This window comes from Scleropages formosus, chromosome 13 (assembly GCF_900964775.1).
Source record: "Scleropages formosus chromosome 13, fSclFor1.1, whole genome shotgun sequence".
Taxonomy (NCBI): Eukaryota; Metazoa; Chordata; class Actinopteri; order Osteoglossiformes; family Osteoglossidae; genus Scleropages; species Scleropages formosus.
This window is the reverse complement of record NC_041818.1, coordinates 12,265,767-12,291,202: the sequence shown is the minus strand read 5'-3', so window position 1 is coordinate 12,291,202 and position 25,436 is coordinate 12,265,767. Positions and strand designations below refer to the sequence as shown.

The 25,436-nt window shown below is 52.7% G+C and overlaps 1 protein-coding gene across 3 annotated transcripts in view; it reads left to right on the top strand.

The window, feature by feature from the left end:
• Positions 1 to 25,436, top strand: part of mgat4b (alpha-1,3-mannosyl-glycoprotein 4-beta-N-acetylglucosaminyltransferase B) — a 59,148-nt gene that overhangs the window by 27,706 nt on the left and 6,006 nt on the right. Inside the window, exons 1-13 of one of the 3 annotated variants that reach the window (XM_018737294.2) lie at positions 818 to 1,124; positions 2,965 to 3,144; positions 3,711 to 3,854; positions 4,757 to 4,890; positions 8,235 to 8,281; positions 9,735 to 9,848; positions 15,841 to 15,916; positions 16,365 to 16,479; positions 22,244 to 22,374; positions 22,934 to 23,041; positions 23,464 to 23,657; positions 23,792 to 23,870; positions 25,315 to 25,402. In XM_018737294.2, the coding sequence (XP_018592810.1) occupies positions 1,034 to 1,124; positions 2,965 to 3,144; positions 3,711 to 3,854; positions 4,757 to 4,890; positions 8,235 to 8,281; positions 9,735 to 9,848; positions 15,841 to 15,916; positions 16,365 to 16,479; positions 22,244 to 22,374; positions 22,934 to 23,041; positions 23,464 to 23,657; positions 23,792 to 23,870; positions 25,315 to 25,402 (1,501 nt within the window). In that variant the 5' untranslated portion in view covers positions 818 to 1,033. Of the gene's footprint in view, positions 1 to 817; positions 1,125 to 2,964; positions 3,145 to 3,710; positions 3,855 to 4,756; positions 4,891 to 8,234; positions 8,282 to 9,734; positions 9,849 to 15,840; positions 15,917 to 16,364; positions 16,480 to 22,243; positions 22,375 to 22,933; positions 23,042 to 23,463; positions 23,658 to 23,791; positions 23,871 to 25,314; positions 25,403 to 25,436 lie in introns of those variants that run through there. The other 2 variants (XM_018737293.2, XR_003798075.1) reach the window with 2 other exon arrangements.

Here is a 25,436-nt window from a genome sequence, read left to right as displayed (position 1 = left end):
TGTGGACTGGTGCTGGTCTGTGTTTCAATGTGTTGCGTGAATTCAGGTGCTTCGAAGCAAATTCTACTCGGGGATTTTTTTTTTTTTTGACAGCGGTCTTCACGTTGCCTTTGTCCCTCAACTCCGCAGCAGATCAGCCTGCTTTTCATACTCGTTTGGATCCTGACCGCGGATGTTTTCGAATGCTGCCGTGAGCACAGTATGTGGTTGACCTGATCGGGGGGGAATTACCGTGTTGGAGCTTCTGATTCCAGTTCAGTTGGAGATTTGAATTATCTCACGATTCAAAATGCACGTACACGCGCACACCATCGTGTTGGACGTATTTATCTCCTGCTCTGTCGCGAGATTGCGTGCGTCTGTGGGCATTCAAGTGGCAAGATGAAATGTGCCTTAAAGACACCCCCATCTTTGGGTTGATGGCCTTAACCCGGCTCTTGGGCCCGTCTTCTGCTTGGAGGAGACGGGTCCGACTGCACCGGCGATCGACACGCGCCGACGTCCCGGCAACGAGCGTGTGAAATATACGCTTCCCTGCTTTGTTAATTTTTCTGATAGACAGACACACACACACACACACACACATTTTCTGAACCGCTTGTCCCATACGGGGTCACGGGGAACCGGAGCCTACCCGGTAACACAGGGCGTAAGGCCGGAGGGGGAGGGGACACACCCAGGACGGGACGCCAGTCCGTCGCAAGGCACCCCAAGCAGGACTCGAACCCCAGACCCACCGGACAGCAGGACCATGGGCCAACCCACTGCGCCACCGCACCCCCTCGATAGACAGACAGCTCGCAAAGTTGAGACCGGAGAGATTTGAGGCCAGCGCTCTCCCAATGACTGGAGTTCGCTGGCTGTGCTGTCCGACGGCAGGATAGGGAGCCCAGACACTGCAGAGGGTGACCGTACGAGAGCAGGAGGGTCGAGAGACGAATGAGCGTACGTAGACGCCAGACGGACGTTCCAAGACCATCGTGGCTTGTTCATTTGCCCGTCTCTCTTTCTCTCTTCACCAGTCCCCCCCTTTATGGCACCGGACGGCACGGCCCAGCGGGCAGCTCCCTGTCCGTTTCCGAGCGCGCTCTTTCCACCAGTTGGATGGGCAGCTGGCTACCCCGGTAGGTTGTTGAAGCTGACTCTCGCTCATCGGGCAACTGGTCCACGGCGAGGGGTCCTCGGGGATGGGTCACAAAGAGTCTCCCTTAGCGAGTACTGGTCAGAACTGTTGGGCGACAGACGCCTCTGTTCTTGGTACCGCTGATGCCGATAGGAGACCTTTAAGTAAGGAAGTGATTTATCGCAAAGTATCGGGACAAAGTTAAAGGAGCTTCCATGTGGTTGCGTGCTCAAGCGAGGCTCGTAACCTGGATGGCTTCAGTAAGTACCCTGCTCTATAAATAGATTAACCATGACCGTAAGCTTTGTAAGTTGCTTTGGGTGTCTTTCCCTCGTCTGTAATCGCGGGCCAGGTCCTACCCACCGCTGTGTTTGATTCGCCGGTGCTGTGCCACGGAGCTCTTCCATTATCTCTCCAACAAAGTATAAAAACCCAGCGTGGAGCATTAATTTACTCATTTTCCCAGCTGTCGAGGGATCAAACGCCCAAAGCCCAGCCTGGCCGCGCCTCCTCTCCTCTCTTTCCTCTGCCTTTGTTCCCACTTTTTATGCAAATTTTGTCTATCAAAAAGAAATGAAACAAGGCAAGGTGTCAGCCTTGATGTTATCATTTATTGGTTAATGGGGTCTTTGCCGCCTGCGTGAGAGCACGTGTGTGTGTGTGTGTGTGTGTGTGTGTGTGTGTGTGTGTGTGTGTGGGGGGGGGATGGATGGATGGGGGGGGGACACGCAGGCGTGTCGTCCCACACAGCGCTGGGGAATGTGCTTCCAGGGCAGTGGTATTTACACTCGATGCCTCAGCGGCTCTCGCCGTGACCCCGCTGTGTAATGCGGGCCGGAAGGGACGCGCACTGGAACGGCAACGTGCTGCCCTCCGTCTCTCGCGTCTCTTCGGACTGCTCCGCCTCGGGCGCTGCGGAGCGAGGGGCGGTAATCGCAGCCGTTCCTTCGCAGCGCCACTCGCGCGCAAAAGTGTATGCGTGCTTTTGGTTTTCGAGAGCTGCGTTAAATCCTCATCCAATTTAAGGGAAAAGTGTTGCACGGCATCTTCGCTTTGCCCCGGAGATGCTCCCGATTTCCGGTCCGGAACGGTTCCGATGGCTAAGCGTTAACTTCCAAGGGGGTATTCGAGGACACCTTGTGGGGCTGCTCTCAGGGCTTAGGGTCAAATTAGATCAGAGGTTCAGGTCTGTGTCCCTTTCGCTCTGGTGATCCAGCTCATCCCGGCCCGGCGTCGTGTGCAGGGGGCTCTCCGCTGGGGAAAGCCGCGTGGGATTATCACGGGGCCGCAAATCCCACTGCCGCGGCTTTTTGAGCCAAGCGGCGGAGGTGGACTTGCATTGAGATGTGCGCTGCCTAAGCCGTGCGTCTGAAACTTCGTGCTGTCTGAAACTGCCCCCCCCCCCACCGCTGTACCCGTAGCTTCTGGAAACCGAGAGGAACCTCGGCGCAGTGTGCGTCGGTGTCATTTACACGAAGGAACAGAGACACGATGGGATGTAGCAATGACATTCTCCTTCTGTCTGGATCTTGTCACGTGACCTCCCAGTCTACTGTCTGCCCACATGGCGGAGAGTCACCGCGCCCGTTGAGGTCGCCTCTCGGCTGTCGTCAAGGCAACCGTGCTAGATTACCATGCGTTACTGTGGCGATCGAAAGCTTTGTCATGCAGGGTCCTGGAACTGTCTGGTGGCGGATGAGCCGTTTCATATGTGTACCATGTTACAGGGTACAACAGCAGGTTGCGTAACGTTGGGAGAACTGGCTACCTCATCCGGTGATGCTGGTTAGGAACCCCTACGCTCTTCTGTTGTAAATACCTGTCGCCCGTTTCCTCGGCAGGCGATGTGGTGGACGTCTACCAGCGTGAGTTCCTGGCCCTAAGGGAGCGACTTCACTTGGCGGAACAGGAGAACCTCAAGCGCTCCAAGGAGCTCAACCTGGTCTTGGACGAGATTAAGAAGGCCATCTCGGAGAAGCAAGCGCTCCGAGACATCAACCGCACCTGGAGCAGTTTGTCAGGTAGGACCGTACCGCTACCACGTGTCTGTCCTCACCATCAAAGCAGCGAATGCTGGGAAAGCCAACGAGACGACGGAGCAAAAAATTGCTCGTCCGATTGACGCAGCGTATGAAGCTCTTGCTCGCACGCTGACCTGTTCTTGAGCAATCGTGACTGAGAATCGCGTGCTTGTTCGTCGCGTAGCAATCCTCGATGCGTCGGGTGTTCCCGTACCCTTTAAAACGCATCCTGCGAAGTGTTCCGAAATTAGGGGCTACGCCGGTGCTTTGGAGAGAAGTTTCCTGCTCACAAACGCCAACATCCATTTATCTTGATTTATTTTCTCCTTCAAAGCCATTGTACCATGGCACATTTTGTTTACATTTCTTCGCTGTTGGCTGATGTTTACATCGAAATAACTGTTATGGTGTCGAAAGCTGCAGGACTGCAGCTGTCTGGTTGCATGGGTTTCCGGTGCCGTTTTGGGCGTATTCTGTCGAGATGACCAATTGGAGGATCAGATGGATCTCTGCACATTTTGGTGGCAACCGCTGATTCGTGCCCTCTTGACACCACCATGTCCCAGATGAGACCAAGCTGAAGCTCTGGAATGTGTCCAGCAGTAAGAATGTGCTGCAGCTACCCAGCATCTTCCACCACCTGCCCCACCTGCTGGCCAAAGAAAGCAGCCTGCAGCCGGCCGTGCACGTAGGCCAGGGCCGCACCGGCGGTGAGTGTGTCCGCCCCCACCCCACCACCACAGTGTCTGCAGAACCCACAAACCCCAATGGCTCACGCTGGGTCATACTTTGTACTGACAGTTTCCTTTCTCACTTTATTTATTCAGAGCACAGGCCAGAGAAATTCTCCATTCTGATTGGTCAGTAGGGGGTCTTCATTAATGCCTTTAAACTGCATTTCCAAAAGAAGTAACTCCAGCAGCACTGGCGTTTCACAGTTTTCAGTCAAATCGCAAACAAGTCTATATGAGTAATATTAAATGACATTTTATTCACAAGCAGCTGGCGGAGCTCCCAATCCAAAAACTGAAATAAAATTTCAAAGATTTTTGAGCTCCTTCCGGCAAGAAAAGACACTTGAGCTGGTTTGTTTCTTCCTCCAACGTGAAGTCACATTCATTGCATAGTACGTTATTGCTAGTTCCACTCAAGGAAACTCCTGATCGGAGGAAACTGTCAGAACCACATGGTTGACTGTTACAATCCCGGTCCGTTTGCCGTACTGTCTTCTGTGCCATGTTTTATAATTCATAATTAGTTTATTTAAAAAAAAAATTACTGTTTAATGTTCATCTGTCTCTATTGAATTTTGTGAATCGCCAACAAACGCAGCGCTAGCTTCGGCAACCTGGTTGCCTAGTAACCTGTTGTTTTCAGAAGTGGGGTGTGTGATCAAACTCATAGTAAAGTACTGTCAGCGCCAGTGTGTTTGGATTGCAGTTTTAATATATGAGCAAGCGGTCGCGGTGTAAGAGGCGTGATCTAGACGTGTTCCAAGACACGAAGGCCGCTACGGGGTTAAAATATTAGTGCGCTGTCATCTGTGCCCATTCATGTTTGTTTCCCCTGGGTGGATGTCTTTATGGGTGGTCCCTCTCTGTTGTGCCTTCAGTGTCGATAGTCATGGGCGTACCCAGCGTGAAGAGGGAAGTCCACTCTTATCTAACGGACACTCTCAGCTCCCTCATGTCTGAGCTGAGCCCAGCGGAGAGGGAGGACTGCGTCATCGTGGTGTTCATCGCCGAGGTATGCGCTCTCGCGCCACCGGCTCTCGCCCGCACGTTCGCGATCGCATGCTTGGAGGAGCTCTCGCCCCACTTGCTCCCTGCCATGCGCTTGTCTCGTGATGGTAGTCACTGCTGAGGGTCTTTGCATTCTTCATCAGTAGGTGCTGGGGATACAAGGGCTTGTTCTTCCACATGGGTTACCCCCGCTAGGCTGCCATGGTGCAGGACACTCTGCGTGTGGGAAGGTGTGATGCTGTGCGGGGGAGTGAGCAGGAGCGCGTTGTTACGATGCTGAAGTGTGTGGGAATGCTTGCAACGAGGGGAGTGTGTGGACGCCTGCTGGAGGGTGTCACTTGGCGCACAACTGGCAGAAGTAAGAGGAGCAGCAGCCAGCGATACACTGATGACAAGTTTATGCGTTATCAGTCCTAGGTAAGTACTTTGTGCACGGGTACCACAGCAGGTGCATGGGTTCGAACCAGCATCCTTCCATCTGTCAAGCGTCATCCCTACCCCGCTACACTTATATATGATGTTTGTGTGCTGCTCCGAATATGGAGGCCCTAGGTCACTCCTGCTTGACTGTGTTCCATGTAGCCAGCGAACAATATGACCTTGTGTGCGCATCCAGCATGTGCCCCGCCGGTGTACGCGCCACGGAAAGATGTGTGACGGCACCAGAGGCGTGGCGGTTCATCGCCAGACCGGCAGGCGTGAAGAAAAGTGGCCACGGATAATGGATTTAGACGAGGCTGGAAGGAGCACGCGGCGAAGGGCTGCTGCCGCGTGTGACGGCCACGTGGTGCGCGTGGTCGCCTCGGCAGAGCCGGCACGGCCGATACGATCGGTCGCTAAAGAGGTCGCTGGATTCGGTTTTATGATAATTAGCGTACGTCCCCACTGAGAGCTGCGCAAGAGCATCCGCTACCAGGCGCCCTTTTTCTCGCGCTTTCCGGATGTCTGCGGCCAAACGCCACTTCCCCTTAACGCACCCGTCTTCCTCCTCTACACCGGTGTTGAGGTCGCAACCTTGACAGGAAGCTGTGAAGGCGACCGAGTGAGACGAAGCTGTCGTTCCGAAGCTGTGCGCGTCTGCGCGTCCTTGCGTCTTTTCCTGCGGCGATCGCGTTTATCCCGGTGTGTTTGTGCATTGCTCTGCTCCTCCCCTCTAATGTCATCCTTTTGTCCCTATTCTTTGCCTGTCAAGCACTATAAACTGCATCTCTCCTGCGTTTGGGACTCGGTGACTTTAGGATGGTGGCCTGGACCCGAACCCGCTTGCGCATCAGTCTCCAGGGCCGTCCTCCTTCCCATTATTATTATTGTTATTAGAGTTGCTGCCTTTGGACCCAAAGGTTGCAGGTTTAAATCCCGCCCCAGCTGTATTATCCTTCAGCAAGGTACTCATCCTGAATTGCTCCACTTAGAAGTACTCAGCTGTGTAAATGGGGAGTAATTGTAAGCACCCTAACATTGGAAGACACTTCGAAGAAAAGTATCAGCTAAAAGTATTATTATTTTGAAGGAAGGGGGGTGCAGTGGCGCAGCGGGTTTGCCCTGTGCCCGCTCTCCGGTAGGTCTGGGGTTCGAGTCCCGCTTGGGGTGCCTTGCGATGGACTGGCGTCCCGTCCTGGGTGCGTCCCCTCCCGCCTCCGGCCTTGCGCCCTGTGTTGCCGGGTTAGGTTCTGGTTTGCCGCGACCCTGCTCGGGACAAGCGGCTTCAGCCAGTGTGTCTGTGTATTTTGAAGGAATCAAAAACATATTTCTCGCACCGCAGACCCGTGTGCCGTATCTCCTCGACATTTTGCGGTATGGCTAGACACTGCTATTCAGAGCTGGCTTTCCCATCATTGCTTCTCACCGTGGACTGAGCTCCCCAGCCGTTGTGACCTGCGGGTGCACCTAACCTCCCCCAAGGACTGACTGCGTTTCCCCAGAATTTTTTAAAATAGCCATAATGTGGACAAATAACGCATCCCAATGAAACAGGAGTAACCTGTCCGCTTTCATCACATAATGGATGCCCTTTTAATGTCGATTATCCTCATGATTTGCATTGCTTCCGTGAACTGCACACGCTGGTTTTTGAGACCAAGAGCTGCGGGCAGCGTGATGCGTAAGGGACGGAGCAGAAGGGACCGTATCGGAGCGCCGGTAAATAGGATGCACCTGCGCGGCACGCTCCGGAGGGGGCGCGGCGATGGACGTGCTCCGGACGGGCCGCGTGTTCGGCTCCGCGAGGGGCGGGAGCGAGGGGGCGCGGGTGGCGCCGGCTGTTCGGACCCCTCTCGGTGTTTGTAGCTCAAATATTCCTCGATGGCCCTGAGAGATAACACTCGCTGGCCCATCGCCGGTGATTTCTTCTCTTTCCGACGTCCTTGCTTTGTCCCAGATGCTGAGAAGCAATAAAAAAAAATCAAGAGCGACTCATTTCCAACACACACAGAATGAGCTAATTAAACTGTTCGTTGGGCAGTTGTGTGCCGCACCACACCTTGAACAGCGCGAAGTAAAGGAATGGAAGGTCTCTTGCTGCCTCTTAAATGTGCATGAAGGGTTATTGATGTTTTTTTTTTTCCCCTGCCCCAGCTCTGCAAATAGCCTATTTTTTCCTTTTCCAGGGCCTGTAATAACAGACGGGCGCACTCCGGCGCATCAGCTAGCTGATGGGAAGTGTTCAGTGAGAGCGTGTTTGTTCCTTTACTCGTGAACAGAAAGCCCTTTTCCACAGAACAGTCCCCTGTGTGTGTGTGTGTGTGTGTGTGTGTGTGTGTGTGTGAGAGAGAGAGAGAGAGAGATGAGCTAATCCTTGCAGATGTAGTAATGAGCAGGAGTCCCATCTTCCTTGCAGCGTTCGAATCCTGGCTGTGACTTTGTGTGGCCGAGCTCCTCCGCTCCTCCTCATCCTCCTCCTCCCGATTACACTGAAGCTGCGTTCGAACCCCTCGCGCTGGAGCGCGGAACCTCCACCCCCCACCCGCTTCCCCTTTAATTCCCCCCTTTGGGCTAAAGGACGGACTGACCCACGCTGGTACTCATTTGCACATATCGCTCCGCTCCCATTTCTCTGACGAAAGGTCGGAGGTCATAGAAATTGGGGTTGCGACCCACACGGGTGAGTCCATGTTTGGACGCAAGGTCGATTTCCTTCCGGTCTTACGCTTTCCAACCCTAAACCGGTGAGGACATAGCCGTTTTTATATAAAAGTATAATATTCTCACAGTCTGAGTTTTGACAGCGTTGCTCACGTGGTGTCTGCGTGTGTCCTGGGTAGGGGCGTGCACACCGGGGTAAGATCATGGTAAAAGTGGTGCATCCTGCTTGCCGGCCATGATTTCGCTCTCTCTGTCTCTGTTTTTAAGACGGACCAGCAGTACGCCAACGGTGTGGCCGAAAACCTCAAGCGCCTGTAAGTACTTCTCTGTTTCCATGGAGACAGAAAATGGGAGTATCTGACACTTGTGATTGGCTCTCCGTGTTCTCTTTGTATTCTTTTATTTTTCTCTTCTTTTTAGTTCCTCTTTTCTCCCATAGCGGCTCACTTTATAACACCTGTAGGGGTCCCAGGTCCCACAGCGGCTGTCATATCGGTTTCCCTCGCTTTGCCTATTAGTTGAGCTTTTCTCGAAAGGTTAGATGCATAATTTGCTTAGGTAAATACGGTGTATTTTTCCTCTATTTACCTGCTCCATGCTGAATTGCTGCTCTACAATGCTTTGTTTGTGTGTGTGTTCGGGCGGCAGGAAGCACAGTGGTTAAAGCTGCCTCCGTGCCCTTGAAAGACCCGGGTGCCGCCGAGCAAGATACTTCCCTTAAACTGCTCCAGTAAAATGATCCGAATCGGTGTAGAATCGTAGGTGGCCGAACATCCGAATCGCACTGGAGACGTTTGGCTAAATGCGACGTGATCGAGTCCGACCCCTACCCGCCCATCCACCCCTCCGTCCCCACCCCCCTTCCCATTGTGATGTACAGGTGCGGTTAGGAAGGGAAGGATGATGACGGGTGAGACAGGTGAGCTGCTATAAGGCCGTTCCCCCCCCCGTTCGCGGGGGACGCCGAGAGCGACGCGCTCCGAGGCGGCTGGCTTTGTTTCCGTGCGGAAGGCCTGCGAAGGGCAGCTCGCCGGCCGCTTAGCGATGCGCGGTGACGGCGATGCTGCCGCGAGTGTTCGTTTTTAATTTTGACCGACGTCGGACCAGGCCGAGCTCGTCCGTCCATCCGGGTGAGAATTTGGCGCGCGAGGGCAAGTCGCGTGCGACTCCGTGCATTTCTGTAAGAATGCGTTCGTCCGTCCGACCCGCGAGAGCCTTCGTCCCTGTCGGAGCGCGCGCGTTACCGAGTGACGTATCTCTGATTCGAGGACCGTATAGCTGCCCGTTGCCTCATCACGAGGATTAAATGCTCCGTCGCTTTGAGTTAAACAAACGGGCCGTTTCCTCGGCAACGCTCCACTCTCCACGTGCGCGCCGGAGCTTCTCCGGCTTGTGCGGCTCACGCCCGTGGCGGTCTCGTGACGTGGTTACGGTAACGTGGCTGCGCGTGGCGGTGGCCGGTGACACGATGCAGCCCTCTTTCGCCCTGCGGCGCTCCGATCACGTACATATGAGATGCAAGCGTTTGCTTTTATAGGCAAATTCTGGGAAGTCACATCTAAGTGTTTTTTTGGAAGATACTGTGGCATGCAAAGCTGGTTCGACTTTACTGTTTTAACGATGTATCTGACATTTGCATATTAAGAAAGCCTCGGTTCCCCCCCCCCCCCCCTTTTCTTTTATTTCGACTTCGTTTTTTTTCTACTTGGTCTCTTTCCTACTCTTTTTACTTTTCTCACACACTGGCGTTTTTCTGCTCTTCTTCAGGTTCCCCCAGGAGATTCAGTCTGGCCTTCTGGAGATCATCTCCCCGTCCATCCATTTCTACCCAGACTTCTCCCGCCTAAAGGAGTCGTTCGGGGACCCCAAGGAGAGGGTCAGGTAAGGGACAGGAGCATCCTCGACTCTTTCGGGGGCTTGCAGGATGGGGGTTCGAGTGAACGGGAGGCCTCTGCACTGTGCTCTAGAAGCTTTGCGAATCTCCGCGGCTTTTTCCCCGTCTCGATCGTATCCGCTGCCGTGTCCGTTTCGTTTAGTGCCGGATACGAGCGCCGATTCCGCCCCATCCGAAGTCCGGCGCGCGGGCAAGCGGTTTATGGGCTTTTCGCATCTCATTGTTCCAGCTGAAGCGCAGAGCCCATGATGTCATCGGCCTTCGGCGGCATCGGAACACATGGCACATTTATAGAATGAACTTGGTCTAATTCCTGTTTTTGTTCCTCATTGCTGCCGATTCATCTGGGTCCTCTAGCGCTAAGGGCCGACGGTCGCTCGTGAGCGCCGAGCCCCAGCCGGTCCGGCTTTTCCGCAGAAGTTCGCGTCTTCCTATCCCCGCGCCGTTTCCGCAGCCCCCTTCCTCTCGGGCCGAGGCCGCGCTCTAGCGAGCGCTCGGTCGCGGTGCCGGGTCGGGAGGCCCCCCGTCAAACCAGCAGGTGTTTTTCTGTTTGCGCCGGGTAGCTGCCTGAAGCGCACATAGGCTTTCGTCTTCATACCCCCCGAGAGACGCATCATACCCAGTGGCACCTGTGCGCGCGCGCGTGTCTGTCTCTCTCACCCATTCCCATGTACGCAGAGAGACGTGGGTGAACGAGTGAGCTGTCTAGTTTCCATACCCCCCCCTTTCTCAGCCTTGCTTTGTTAGAGGAGGCCTGTAGGTATATACTATATATAACTTTCCTGCCTTTGCCTTGTCAGCCAGCTGCCATTTGCCTGAAGGTGCACAGGTCTGCAGGCTGAGTGTGTGACGGTGCACGGGTATCCCGCCGGAGGGACTGGCGTACAGGTGAAAGTAAACGGGTTTGCAGGTGGACGGCTACAGATGCACCCGGTTCCGGTCTCGCTCCTGCTCTAACGTCCTCGATCGGGGTGAACGGTAAGAATACCCCGCTGAATAAATGAATCGATCATCGTAAAGTCGATTCCCTAATGCCGTAAGCCATCTCGGATAATGGTCTCGGCTACGTCGAGGCTAAAATAACACAGTAATAATGTAGCCGTGAAGCTAGGCAGCTATGCAGGCCTAGGGGTAAAGGCGCATCGGTTTGCAGGGCCGCAGGGCTGCTGTTGAAGCAGTACGGGTGTGCGTATGGGCGCGTTAACGATGGTGCGCAGGTGTATCGTTGGAGGCGGACACCCGTGTGCGCAGAGCACGGCCCTCGGCGAGGCACCCCATCCGGATCCAAGGGGGTCTGATTTTCGCGGCATGCCAAGAGAGACTTGTGAGGGGCTGATTTATGGCCCTGTTTAAAGAGCTCGACCGTCAGGGAAAGTGAGTCCCAGGTGTGCCCCACGCAGGTGCCGTGTTTAATTCATCACGGAGCGGTAAAGGCGGAACATTAACATGGACAGCGGTTACAGGAGGGGATAGGGACGGCTGTTACCAGCTATGCTCTCGTAGGGGGAAAACGAACGGCTGTATTTTTTTCCCTGAGCTTCGCATCTCCGGGTGCAGAGATGGAGCACGAGAGGGTGAGAGTCGCGCCTTCCGGGATGAACGAGCAAAGAAGAGGAATTAGGTACGCGAGATTAGCAGGTTGTGCGCTTTTCCGGTTGTCGCGGCTGCCGTCGTTCCGCCCGGGGGGGGGGAGGGTCCGTCGCGGCGGCGCCGGTCTCGGCTCGTCTCCGACTCGGCCCCGCAACGTTGGCAGGCGGAGCCGCTGAACCGGTGAGCTGTGAAAACCTGGGCCCCCCCCCCGCATAGGTTGACTGGCCCCAAGCAAACACTCGCCGTTCCCGTCAGAGGCAGCGTGGGTTCTCCTCTCTTTCCTGCTGCGCATTCTCCATGGATGAGGAGAAGGCTTTCTTCCTCTGCCATGTGAGCCCTCTTTGTTTGGAGACGGAGAGGGTCATGGCTGGCTGTCCACTTTGTTCCGGCTATGAAAAGGTCTCTCTTTTTCCAGCTCGAGTGTTGGACTCAGGCTGCAGACAGCAGCGGGCTTTCGCTGTGAGAGCTCCAGATGGTGCGCTTCGAGAACTGAGGACGAGTAGGAGTGGAGTGGCCCGGGGGCTCGCGCCCCACCGTGGGACGCGGGTCCGCTCGGGCGCAAGAGCGGCCCGCGGAGCCTGGATCGATACCGCACAGGAAGGGCAGTATCTGAGCCCCGCTGCTCTCCCTTCCATCATCGCAGCCAGACAGAGACACTGGTCCTTATCGATCTACGCGCCAGAACCCAGGCAGGCAGGATGGATCGCCTCCTGGGGGCTGTCCCTCCTAAGGGCTCACCTGCTGGGCCTTCACACACACAAGTGTGGGATGTGTTTGCGTTCTAAAATTAAAATTGCGCTCAGAAATAGCTCTCATGAGGATCTATGCTTAGATCGCAGTGGTATAGTCCCACGCGTCCAGACATCGCATCAGAGCGCGTCCGCGCGTTTGCTTGCTCCTGTCTATCTCCGTCTCCTTCGCATCCCCGGCTCTAGACACTGGCTCAGCATGCGTTGTCCATGGAGGATTACAGTCTGTATTTTGCAGTCTTGTATGGAAAAATGTACTCTAACTGCAGCAGTATCGCTACTCTCTTGATTTCTAGAAGACTGAACAGGTCAGACCGTTCGTTTACGTTTATTAATGTAGCAGATGCTTTTGTCCAAAGCGACTTCTGATGAACTCTGTGTAGTTTTTATCAGCCCTCACACCTTATTCACCGCGGTGACTTACACCGCTAAATACACTGCTTACAATGAGTCACTCATCCATTCATCAGTGGAACACACTCTCTGTGTGTCACTCACACACTATGGGGGAACCTGAACAGCATGTCTTTGGAGTGTGGGAGGAAACCAGAGCACCCACAGGAAACCCACACGCATTATGGGGCCATGCAAGCTCCACACAGACTGAGTGGGGATCGAACCCACATCCTCGCACCACTCAGGCACTGCGAGACAGCAGCGATGCTCGCTGGGCCAGCGTGCCGCCCGTATGTTCGATGCATCTTCGTCCTTTTGTCTTGTTTCGCACATTGTACCCACCCCGCCTTGGGCTGGACTCCGCATCATTTGTTGTGTGGTTGTCTACAGCACAGGTGGATTTTACATTTTACCTAACCCCTCGAATTTTGCACACGTACGCTTTTGGAGCATACCCGAAAGACAAACATAACGAAATTGATAGGTTTAAAAAATCCTTAAAGAGGCAGGAATTGAACACAAACGTTTGTCATTCACAAGTTCAGTTACATATCTCTTTGCAGTACAGTTTAAATCCAGCAATGAACTTCCACCAGGTCAAATTTAAATGACATAATATAGTTTGAAATGAGGCACTGAACGAGCGATTATATAGTAGCACCGACAGCGCGTTTGCCCAAAATAAGACATACAGGCTGTTTTGCTTTATTTTTGACAGGTTTGGGCAATTTTGGGCGAGGAAAAACCATTTCAGAATGAAAATGCACATGATGTATTTTGCGCTCAGTTTCTTTATATTTTACTGTATTTTCCACCTGTTTGTTGGAGAGGGATAAGAACGACTGTACCTGTCCACCTACGACAGTTGAAACGAATGACCTGCGCTGGACAGTTGGACAACCGTGAAGGTCAAGCCCTGGCCTGGGGTAACAGCATGTACCACTTTAACACCCAACTCTCCATACCGTCCACTAGCTCACACCACCTAAGGTAGCTAATTCGCGGCCTCCGACGGTAACCAGCATCTCGCCGTCCATCCGTTCGTCCACCTGCGTGTCGTAGCGACCGCGCAGCTCAGCATCCCACGGCTTTGTCCCTGGCGCGAACGCTTGCCGACACTTGCGGTCCTGCTGGTCGACTGTTCTTCAAGCACAGTGTGACTTGACCTTGATCTTCATCGCTGGAGGTCAGAGCTAATCTGCGAAACGTGGTGCGCGAGGACAGATGGGAGCCGGATGCAGTGAACGGTGGCAGCACGGCGGTTAACGCTCGCTGTCTCGGAGAGAGCGCCGGCGAAGACAGGAAACCTAATAAAAGCTTTTCTTGACTGCGTGTGGGTTTCTGGTTGGGGCATAACGCTACAAGTCAAAGCGGAAAGATCTTAGGCAGCGGCGAATAGGCTCTGTGGGATTTCCCAGCATGCTCTGCAGCTTGAGTAATGTTTTGACATCAGTGTGCAGCACCCGCAAGCTGTGTGTTGTGGGAAGTTTCCCCCCGACGGGCTGCAGGAAAGCAGCGAATGTAGATACTCGGGGCGGTTGTCTCGAATACAGACATACAAACGCGGGGAGTCTACGAAGCCCATGCAGGAATGAACGCTGTTTTGTTTGCACCGCTAACGTGTTCTCGGTCCCGCAGGCAGATGCGGGTGACGCCTCATGCTCATCGAGCCTCGACGCTGCAGGGACCGGACCAAAACCCACCCTCGTTCCCGTGCGAGCGAGACGGGAAGCCCGGTTCGGTCACCCGTCTCGTCCAGCGCTTTTGTCCACGCTCTCTGTGTTGCATTTATTCATTTAGCTGATGCTTTCCTCCAGAGCGACTTAGAATGTTAAGGTCCTTAAAGCTAATTAACTGCTTATACAGCTGGGTAATTCTACCAGAGTAATTTAAGATAAGTACCTTGCTCAAGGGTACTACAGCTGGAGGTGGGAGGTGAACCTGTGACCTTCGGGTCTAAAGGCAGCAGCTCTAACCACTATGCTACCAGCTGCCCCACTCTTGCACACCGAGAATGCGTGTGGCCATGTGTTCAAGCTCACAGGTGCGTCTTGGAAGTAGAAGGTCACTGGCGGAGGAAGCGGTGACATCGCTAGACCGTGAGCCTTTCCATACAGGCACCGATCTTCCCCTTTGTCATGTCTCGGCTGCCCTGGGGGGCTGGCAGAGTAACATCACCCCTCATCCCCAGATGCGGACGCGGCGTACGATGCGTGTTGGGAGGCCCCTCGCAGCCCTCCGAGACCCCCCCTCGTAACCGCTGCGTAAACAGATGCGATTCCGGTGAAAACACGGCTTTGGCCCCGCAGCCCCGCACTGCCCGTCGTATGGATGTACCCCCTGGGCTACGCACGCGGCTCAGCCGTATGCTCGAGGGAGCGAAGGTCTTCCAACATGCGTCTTGATGGCCTCGCAGCTGAGAGAAAGTGAAAATGGCGAAGTGCGCAACAATCTTCCTATTCCGCTCCCCCGCATGCTATCGTCCGCTGGGCGCCCCACCCCCCCACCCCCCCTTCCCATCTCTGATGCTGCTGAGAGTCCATCCGTGAGCCGCGGCGGGTAAATCGACGGCGTTCGTGTCTCGGCCCTCCGATCGCCGCGGGTGAGCCTGCTCGCTGCGGAGGGCTCGGCGCGTGAGAAGACGGCTTCCGCTCACCTTCGCCCGGCGGGGGCAGCCCGTCAGCCGGCGCGACACGGAACGAGACGGCGCTGTCTGTGGCGCGCGGCTGCGGGGACGGCAGAAGCGGGACCGCGGTGTCCGACCTATTAATTTCCGCGACAGGCCTCATCTGGGTACGGCAGAGGGAGACGTCTCCCCTCGCGGGGCGGGAGGGGGGCGGCACGCTCCTGCTGCTGACGGATGGGCGTGCGAGAGGTAATCAGCACTTCGGACACGCCGGTTCCTCTCTGCTTCAAACGCCATCGATTTCCGCTGCCGGAACGAGTGGCTCATAATCTCCTAATTAGAACAAGCGATAGAAGTGGCTTCCCAAAATGGGCTTAATTCAGACAAAGGGAAATGATAGCACCAAGGCTCAATTTCCTGCAGACCCTATAGAACGGGCTCGGAGGAGGCTGGGCCGCGGGTGCGGCTCGTTGAGTTGGGAGCGGTCGTCGCCGTTTCTCATTCGTTCCGTTCGCCGAGGCTACGCGGACGTCCAGGCCGCGGCTTTCGAATTTGACGCCGCGTCTTTCCTGGGACTCCCTTCAAATGTCGTTCGCTTTTCTTTCCCCCTTCTCCCAGGTGGCGGACGAAGCAGAACTTGGACTACTGTTTCCTCATGATGTACGCACAATCCAAGGGGACTTACTACGTACAGGTGAGATTGCCCCTGGGCCCAAAGCGTCGTCGTCGTTGCGTTAAAGGGGTGCGCCATTCCAACTGCTTTCTTCAAAGCGTACGAGTCTGTTGCAACGTAGCGCCGCTTTAGTAACCAAGTGGTGAAAATGCACTTTTTTCCAATTCCCATTCAGTTCTCAGCTGATCTTCATTCCGCTCAGTATGGCGCACGCACAAAATAGATCCGCTCGCCTTGTCATTAGCCTAGATGCGTTCTGCACCTTCCTACAGCTGTAGGATGACTTCTGCTCGCTAGCGTTTGGCGTCCTTTGTCACAGCTGTCTCAACACTGCACCTACTACAGATGATTGCGCGAAGCGTTAGCGTGAACATTCGTCCGCGGTAGGTGCGGGATTGAAACGGCCATAGATGCTTGATCCCGTGCACCTGTCGCTCTCCTGTGGTTCACCCGCTCCGCTTCCCGGCAGCTAGAAGACGACATTGTGGCGCGGCCAAACTACTTCACCACCATGAAGAACTTTGCCCTGCAGCAGCCGTCCGAGGAGTGGATGATCCTCGAGTTCTCCCAGCTGGGCTTCATTGGTGAGCAGGACCGCAGCGTCTCCAGGGAGCGGGACCATGCGGGGGGGGCTGGCAGCGCTCTTCCATGGGTTCCACAGAACCACGTCTACGGTTGAGGTCGCGGGAGGAGGAGTGTGCTGCCGAAGGCCTGAAGGCAAAGGAGCACGAGTTACACCATCCATAAGGCAAGAGATCAAACCACAGGGTGTAAGATGGAGCATGGTGGTGCAGTGGAGGTGAGGTGTGATGGGGCAGAGAGCAGACCTGGCTGCCCTACAGGTGTAGCATCTTCGCTGTGTGGCTACAACTCTGAGTGAAAGATGATGGTGGTGTCACCACTGTAGTCAGTCGCAGGACTGGGACATCGAACCCTTGTGGCACCAGAGACCTCGTTTGTTTTCTATGCAAGATGCATTTCGGGGTTTCTTGGTACCTGTTATCGTGACTTATTGGTAGCGAAGCATCCTTGAGGTAGAGACGTAGGTCCAAGTTTGGATGAAGCGAGCTGGGAAAGTTCTAGGTCTTTCCATAGAGAGGGGATCCTGCCATCCCAAGCAGGCTTGCACCCGGCCCAGGGAAACACAATCGCTGGTGGCCGTTTGGAGGAAAGCTGAAAGAGACCATAATCACTGCTGTCCCTATGCTGTCTCATGCTGTGGTCCAGGAGAGACTGGGACCATAGAGGGACCACGGAGGGACCTCTGTGTTCATTGTTCACCCCCCCAGCGGCTCATAGGAGGAACCAGAGATAACAGGAGTATTTATTCTTGGCCTCATAGGAAGCAACAAAACAACCGAGAACACCGTCATGCACATTCCTCAGCTTGTGGCCAAAAGCACATGGAACTGGCCATGTTTGTCATGGTCAGATTTAGCCAAGGGAGTTCTTTGTAAAACAGTGGCTGTTTTTTCTCCATGCTTTTGGACCAGCACCATGTTTTGTATTTGTTGCGGTTGAACCATGCGACTCTCTGGTGCGACCCCTTGGCATCACCATCACGTCTTGTGATTCTTCTGTAAACAGCAGGCGATGGTGTCCAGGCCTCGTGCCACTTCAAAATTAGTTTCAGACGAAGAGAGGAGGGAGGGAAGGGAGGTGTTAGTCAAAATCAAGTTGTTTCTTCTTTTGGATGAGGAGGAGGGAATATCTGACAGAGCGTGGAGCACAAGGACCTTAGATTGGTGCCATAAAGGGCGGAGATTGTGGAGGTCACCGTTCCCAGGCGGTGGAGGGCTAGGGAGTGTTGTCATCTGGTTCTTCAGCTGGAAGGAGAAATAGTTTATAAGGAGAAATCACATCTGGCTTTGTTTTTTTTTTTTTTTTTTTAACTGTAGCATGAATGCACAATATGTGGGATGACTTCATAGTGGGGGGGGGTTTGACCCGGTCCTGCTCTCCAGTGGGTTTGGGGTTTGACTCCCGCTTGGGTTGCCTTGTGACGGACTGGCATCCCGTCCTGGGTGTGTCCCCTCCCCCTCCGGCCTTACGCCCTGTGTTGCCGGGTTAGGCTCCGTCTCCCCGTGACCCCATATGGGACAAGTGGTTCAGACAATGTGTGTGTGTGTGTGTGTGTGTGTGTGTGACTTCATAATGAACACACTGCTGCACAAGTTTCAGGACTGATGTACCTCCATCTTTCTGCTGAGTACAAGTGAAACTGGTCCTGCTTTGCCCTTACTGGTTGTGGGTCGCTGGTCTTGCTGGGACCCTCAGTGACTGGGCGCTCACTGTGGTCTATGGTCATTTTCCACTTACCCAGATTGAGCGATTTCTTATTCCCTAGATGAGCATTATGTTACTTTTTTACTTTACTTCTGCCCAAGCTGCTTACAATGTCAGGTTTGCATACCAATCTACTCGCAATTATTTAATGTTCGTACAGCTGGGTATATTTTACTATTTGTGCCAAGTAGTTTGAGGGTGCTGCAGTTATCACTACAGTTGGCCGCAGGATTCGAACCCGAGTTTTTAATTGCGAGGCAATGACTTTAACCACTGCGCTACCTACTGCAAGCCAATATTTCCCAGTCCTCTGCACATCGGTTCCCGAGCCAGCTCTCCAATTTGCCTGATTTGGAAACTTCAAGGTACTTATTTAGTACATCGTACATTAATTAAAAATTCAACGACGACATTTCATCAGCGAAGACACGTCCCTCAAAACTCTCAGCGAGAGTTTAAACTGTCGATATGTGTCAGATTGCGGATATATTGCAGCAAATAGCGGCATCACGCCTAATCAGGTGTTCGGACAGATGAAACGTCAACTCTCAGGGCTGAGGAGTTGTGTAGATAGACCCGAGCGGGTTGGTAAGTCAGCTGTGTGGCCCCAGGTGGACCGGAGCGTGTTAGTAAAGGAGATGTAGGTATAGTACTAGCGTTACTACTACTAGTACTAGTAGAAACAAAAAAGATGCTGGTTAGAGAAAGATGACCTAGAGGAAGATGTGGCACTTGATGGATTTTTCCTGCTTTGCTCCCAAACTGTGGAATCCCCTGCCCGGACGTATCGGGGGAATCTCTTTCTCTGGCCACGTTCAAGTCAAGACCGAAGACGCTCGTGGTCAGAATCACGTTCGGCTGACCCGTTTGTGTGCTTCCTTTCTTCTCCCTTTCTCTCTCTTACGTACGCCGATGTTTTATTGTTGCGATTTTTCTTCGATTATTACACGTCATATACGTTTACGTTACTTTTAATTTATATTTAGCCGATGCTTTTCTCCAAAACAGCTTACGGTGTTAAGCTACTTAGGACTATTTATCCGTTTATACAGCTCCGTAATCTTACTGGAAGGTGAGTACTTGGCTCAAGGGTACTAAAGCCAGAGCTCAAACCTGTGACCACTGGGTCCAAAAGCAGCTCCTCTAACCACTACACAAACTGCTGTCCCTCTACCGTTTTTTTTTCCTAACTGTAAAGCACTTTTAAAAAGTTTTTTAAAGGTGCTGTATAAAGTGAGGTTTATTATTATTATAATATCATTGGAGAATGCATGCTTTGTTAGTGTGGATTAGTGAAGGAGATGTGAGCTCCTTCTTCACGGGGGCTCGCCGCATATGGCGATAATGGGTGTAGGAAGTATATTTACGCCAGCTCTGGCCGGTGGCTCTAGGAGAATTAACCCATTTTTCTTCTGCGTACCGTTAGGCGTGGCCTACGCACACATACGCACGGGTCCGTTACGTACAAAAGCCCTGCCGCATTTTCCCAGCCGTGACCCCTGGGCAGAGATGGAGAGGTCCAAGCAACCGGCGGGAAAGTTGGAGCTGAAAACTCGAGCGTGGCCTTGACTGGGCTTCGGTCTCCGTGGTGATCTGCTCAGCCGTGCGTTTCGCCGTAAAGGCCAAACAAATCCACCACGTGAACCGTAGCGCGCCGTGGAGTGAGGAGCTGTCCCTCGGTGTGCGTCGGGGTGTCCGTACGTGTGCGGATCGGTGACGCGGTGAATTTTAGTCTTCATCTCGACAAAAAATGATTCCTTTTATGGTGTTTTCTTTAGATGCAGCGTGTATTCAGGCGCGTGTCTAACTACAGCCATGCAGTCCCCAGGCCGCATATTGGATACCGCTGGTATAGATGAACAAGAGTCTTTGGATTCCCGCATTAAATCTCCGTCGTGACAAAGTGAGAGTCGCTTCCCGTGTGTCTGTTACTGGAGAGCGCTGTCGATGAACGCTGACATCGATCCCGTCTCCCTGGCCCTTGCGTTACTCGAGCGCTCACGCATTTGCCGTCACCATCTGCTGTCCAATTCCTCATCCTGTCCACCTGGATGGGGGTAGCAGAGGCCCCGTCTCAACCATCACCTACAGCCTCTGCTGATGGAAAAGCTGTAAGAGGGGAGATGTCACATTCTGGACCCACGTTGCCAGCGGCCTGCCGATTTCCTACGGGGAGGCGGGGCGTCATCTGTTTTCCGAAGGACCTGATTGGCTGCTGCCTTTTGCTGAGTCATGGAGCAGTAGGCAAGCGGAGTTAATGGAGACGCGCCGCGGTACTGAGCCTTTAGAGACCGTCTCGAGCACGTGTCTTATTTTGTTATGCACCTTAATTGCGGTCCTTTGTTTTGTAACGGATGATGTCGTTCACTGGGAAAATGCCTTTGTTTTTCAAGACCAAATTATTTTATCTGTTTTAGGGGAGATGCATGGCTATAGATAATGCAGATGACTTAGTATGTTTAAGCCAGAGGAAATTGCACTTGACCCCTGAAACAGAATGAAGCCCCGCAATCCAGAGAGGAGCGGTTCTGAGTCCTTCACCCTCATCCATCCATGCTCTGCTGGTAGTTTTACTCCATTGTTGTGGACAGAAATGTGGTGATGAGGCGACGGAAGCTCAGTTAATGGAGTATAAAGCTGTCGTTGACTTGATGCATCTGCCGGAAAGTCTTCGCTCTGGTCTACGGCGGTGTTTCGGCTCTGCTGCTGCAGAAACGTGCAGGTGCACGTGTTCACCTGTAACCGTCCTACGTGCGTGCGTGAGTGTGCGGGATCTGTTGTCCCCGGAGACCTCCAAACTGCGAGGTTCTTTCAGATAAGGCGGATGTCAACGCCAGTGGGCAGGTGGTCCGCAGCTCAAGATGTATGCAATCTACAACCACCCCACCTTACAACGGCCGTCCCGTTAACCCTTTTGTATTTTTTCGGGTCCCGGCTTTGGTCGTTACGTCTGCTATGCAACAACATCGGTCGGTTACGCTGCCCTGCCCAAGGCACCCATATCAATTATTGTTTGGGTCTCGTTCGGTGTTTGGGTGTCTAGCAGCGATTATGTTTTGGTTACCAAACTTTCCCCCTGTGATTCCTTTCAAGTTGCTGTTTATTTAAAATGGCTAGCAAGTGGAAACTGAGTGTTTTGGTGTTGCTGAAAAGAAAGGGAAGACAACAGGTTTCGAAATTAAAGTGAAAAGAATAGTGTAGCATGGAAATATAATACTGTATACAGTATACATTAGTATTATTATTCTGTATTTGTATTATTTTATCATGAGTAATGTGTGAACGTGGTGATAAATACAACAAGGCCTACCATGCAATACAGAAGTCATGCACTTATGATTCATATAGGAAGATATGAGGCTTACAAAGAATTTCACTTACGATGGGATTGTTGGAACGGAAACCCATCGCAAGATGAGGACCACCTGTAGTTTGTCAGCTGAAAGCAAGCGGGTTAGGTGAGTTCAGAACTGCGGTGCTTTGCCGGGGGGCATTTGAAGGGAAGAACTGAATTAAAGTTGTGTGAACGGTTCGTTAACCCTTTAAGAGAAGCGAAAATGTTTCATTTGCAAGCTGGACATGTTCGCGTGAACCCCGTGTGGGGAAGGATGCTGTTGGAGGAAGTCCAGACACATGTAGGGCTGCAGGCTTGCTGTGGTTGTTTCGCTGCTTGTGTTTACCTTGTTATCTATGATTATTTTAGAGTAGAGGGGATGAACTAGGGGGCGCGGTGGTGCGGTGGGTTGGACCTGGTCCTGCTCTCCGGTGGGCCTGGGGTTCGAGTCCCGCTTAGAGTGTCTTGTGGTGGACTGACGTCCCGTCCTGGGTGTGTCCCCTTACGCCCTGTGTTGCCGGGTTAGGCTCCGGCTCCCCGCGACCCCGTATGGGACAAGCGGTTAAGACGATGTGTGTATGTGTGCGATGTGTGGGGATGATCTAGCTGTTGGCCGTGCTGTCGTCAAGGATGAAGGATGCCGTTTCTGGTTCGACGCGTACTATCTCCCTCCAACCACTACCATACCTGTGTGACGTTTCAGCAAAGGATCTGTGTCAACTCCACAGGCAAGATGTTCAAGTCTCTGGACCTCTCGCTTATCGTGGAGTTCATGCTGATGTTCTACAAGGACAAGCCAATCGACTGGCTCCTGGACCACATCATGTGGGTGAAGGTCTGCAACCCTGAAAAGGATGCTGTGAGTATCAGGGTCAGTGGTCATATGGGTCTGGATTTTTTTTTTTATTTTTTATTTTTAATTTCCCTAATGATTGAGGAACTCTTATTGTATTAAATCCTTGTAAATGTATTCTATCATTATGTGTGCTGTTCTATCACTATGTATTATTTATATATTTAAAAAAACCCATTATTTTTAGTCTCTCCCTTTGTTTTAGACCCCAGCAAACCATGACAACAGAATACAATACCAGTACAGTAAAAAGAAAAGTATCCGTTGGAACGGACAGAGCTCGGAGAACATCTAAAAAATAGGACGTATTCTGTGCTGCTACTAAATGCCAGCCAAGTTCATACTTTGACAGCAGAAGAGTCGGTCTTCGGAATAGGCAGGCAATCAAACCGCACTTTTCACTCGCTCGTTGTAAAGACGTAAAGCCTTCTGCATCCCCTGTCTTCCTCTGAAGCGGGGGCTGGCAAGTGATTTTCAGCTTACTGCGTGCAGTTAGCTTTGTTCCCTTCTGTAGTGTTTCCGTGGACCAGCATGGGGACATTACAGCCTCCTCTCCCCCCTCCAGAAGCACTGCGACAGGCAGAAGGCCAACCTGCGCATCCGCTTCAAGCCCTCGCTCTTCCAACACGTGGGGACGCACTCCTCGCTGGCTGGGAAGATCCAGAAGCTGAAGGTGATGCAGTGCACCGGGTGCTCCTTAACCCTCAGTCATGTTAAGTAGGAACATAAACTATATGGGCTAAGTAGTTCTCCTCTAAACCCCTGGAAGGTAAGTAGGAAACGTGCTGGGCCCAGCTTCCGGTGACACTGCGGTGGGCACAGCCTGGGCAGCAGGGCATAGGGTGGGGTGTGTCATGACATGACGATAACATGATGAGAAACGAAGATCATAAGATGAATTCGATGGGAGCAAATCTGCGGCGTTTCCCCAGAGTGCATCATTCTAAATGGATTAGCAGCAAGACCATTTATAGGAAGCCAGCCTGTTGTATTAGACCCACTTTGATCTGATCAATGTCACATCGATTGCTCTGTAATTTCATTACCCACGCCTCTTTTTTCCTTTCTCACTGGTTGTCCCACGTCTCGTTCCAGGACAAGGATTTTGGGAAGCAGACCCTTCACAAAGGACATGCCAACCCCATGGCAGAGGTAACCACCAGCCTGAAGACCTACCAGCATTACACTCTAGAGAAGGCCTACCTTGGGGAGGACTTTTTCTGGGCATTCACTCCAGTGGCTGGAGATTTCATCCGCATCCGCTTCTTTACACCTGTCCGGATTGAGAGGTCAGTCTGCTCGTGTCTAATAGACACGCAACAAACACATTAAAGACATGAACAAACAACTTTTGCTTTGTTTTACTGTGGCAGGATGAGCAGAGAGCTGCGCCAATTTGGAGTTCTTGCTCTCTCCGCTGCAGGTATTTCTTTCGCAGTGGCAACATTGAGCATCCAGGGGACAAACTCTTCAACACCACTGTGGAAGTCCTGCCTTTCGACGTAAGTCTCTTGGGTTTACAAAGTTTCTATGTTGTCTCTCAGGAGGTAGCGGTGCAGCCCTGGTCTGGACCACCAAGGTTTATGCAGGACTACTCAGCCGTGGACTTGAAGAGCCAAAGGGCCGCAAAAAATGTCAACCCAGGTTATGAGATCTGTTTGTCTGGCTTTTTTAAGTCCTCTAGCGTTCTATGAGAAGAACTTGAAACAAAATATAATTTGAGTAAATTAGGTGCTTCTCCAGAACTGGCTCCTGCAGGACCAGACTCAAGGAGTTCAACCACCTCCCCCTCAGTGTGTGTGTTCCACGCCATTATACCCCCGTGAGCCCGTATTCTGCTTCAAGGGGGCTGGCTTCAGCAGGCAGTTGCGGCAAAGATGTACCGGACCTTCGGTCCTCTGAGACGACCTGGGCCTAAAGGCGGTATGAATAAGTAAAGAGCCCCTCAGCTGAAGTAATCGGATCGGGCTTTTGTTTGGCCCTAGCTTTCAGGAGCGGTTTCATCATGGTAGGAAGTGGTGGCATGCGGGTCTGGGCATTTAAAATATTCAGCCCCCCCCCACCCCACCCCCTTCTGCTGGAGTCAAGTAGCCTGATGACTTTGTTAAAATCCTGCTCTTTAGATACGAGCTGCTTCTGAGAACCAGGGACTGGGGCGCCTCGATTGTTTGGATCTCCTTCAGAGAACCGACTGGTTTCCTGACAGGCCTGCTGATATTTCAGGAAATAGAACAGCACCGAGAGATGGGTTCATTACCGGGGGAGCTAGGAGCACTTCGGTACACGTCTGACTGAAATGTAGATGCAAATATTTCCATGTGGAGAAATACAGTTAAAACTGCGTTCCAAATGTGACATTTTCCCTTAATGTTGTGTAATTATTTCGGACAACGTTTTGTAATGGAGCATTAATTTAATTTAGGCTTTAAAAGTGAGTTAGGCTGCTCTGACGGTCAGGTTGCCTCTCGGTCCGTGGTGTCGAAGGCATGAGTAGCTTCTTGCCTCTGTGATAGAAATATTCCTAAATGCCGCGTAGATGCGATACGGAGCCAGCGAAGGACACTCGGGCCTTTGTTTCCTCGGTGTGCGGCTTCATCTCTTATTGTCTCTGTAATATTAGGTGATGCGCTTTCAACGTTGCGGGACCATGAAAATCACACGGTTCTTAGGTCAGAAACACCGTCGGCTCTAATAAATGGATCAGACACCCGACCGCTCTGCATGCCAAGTTGTCTCGTCCTCCAGCCGGTCTACCTGCACACAAAGAACTGCGAAAAGATGTAGTCGGTGTTCTTTTTTATGGTTTTCTGCATTTCTGACATTTTGTCTGTCTGTGAGAGTGTGTTTGTAAATGCCTTTCATTCCCCCCCCCCCCCCCCCATGTGCGTGTGAGGGGGGGGGGGAGAGAGAGATCACCGACTCAGTGCGTCTCCTTTTTAAACTCAGAACATCCAGTCAGAGAAAGAGGCCTTGAAGGAGGGACGAGAGAGAACGCCGAAGTACCATCGCACCGAGGATGGATTTATCAGGATCGGTGAGTGTTTTGCAGACTGCTGTAGCGCTCATCA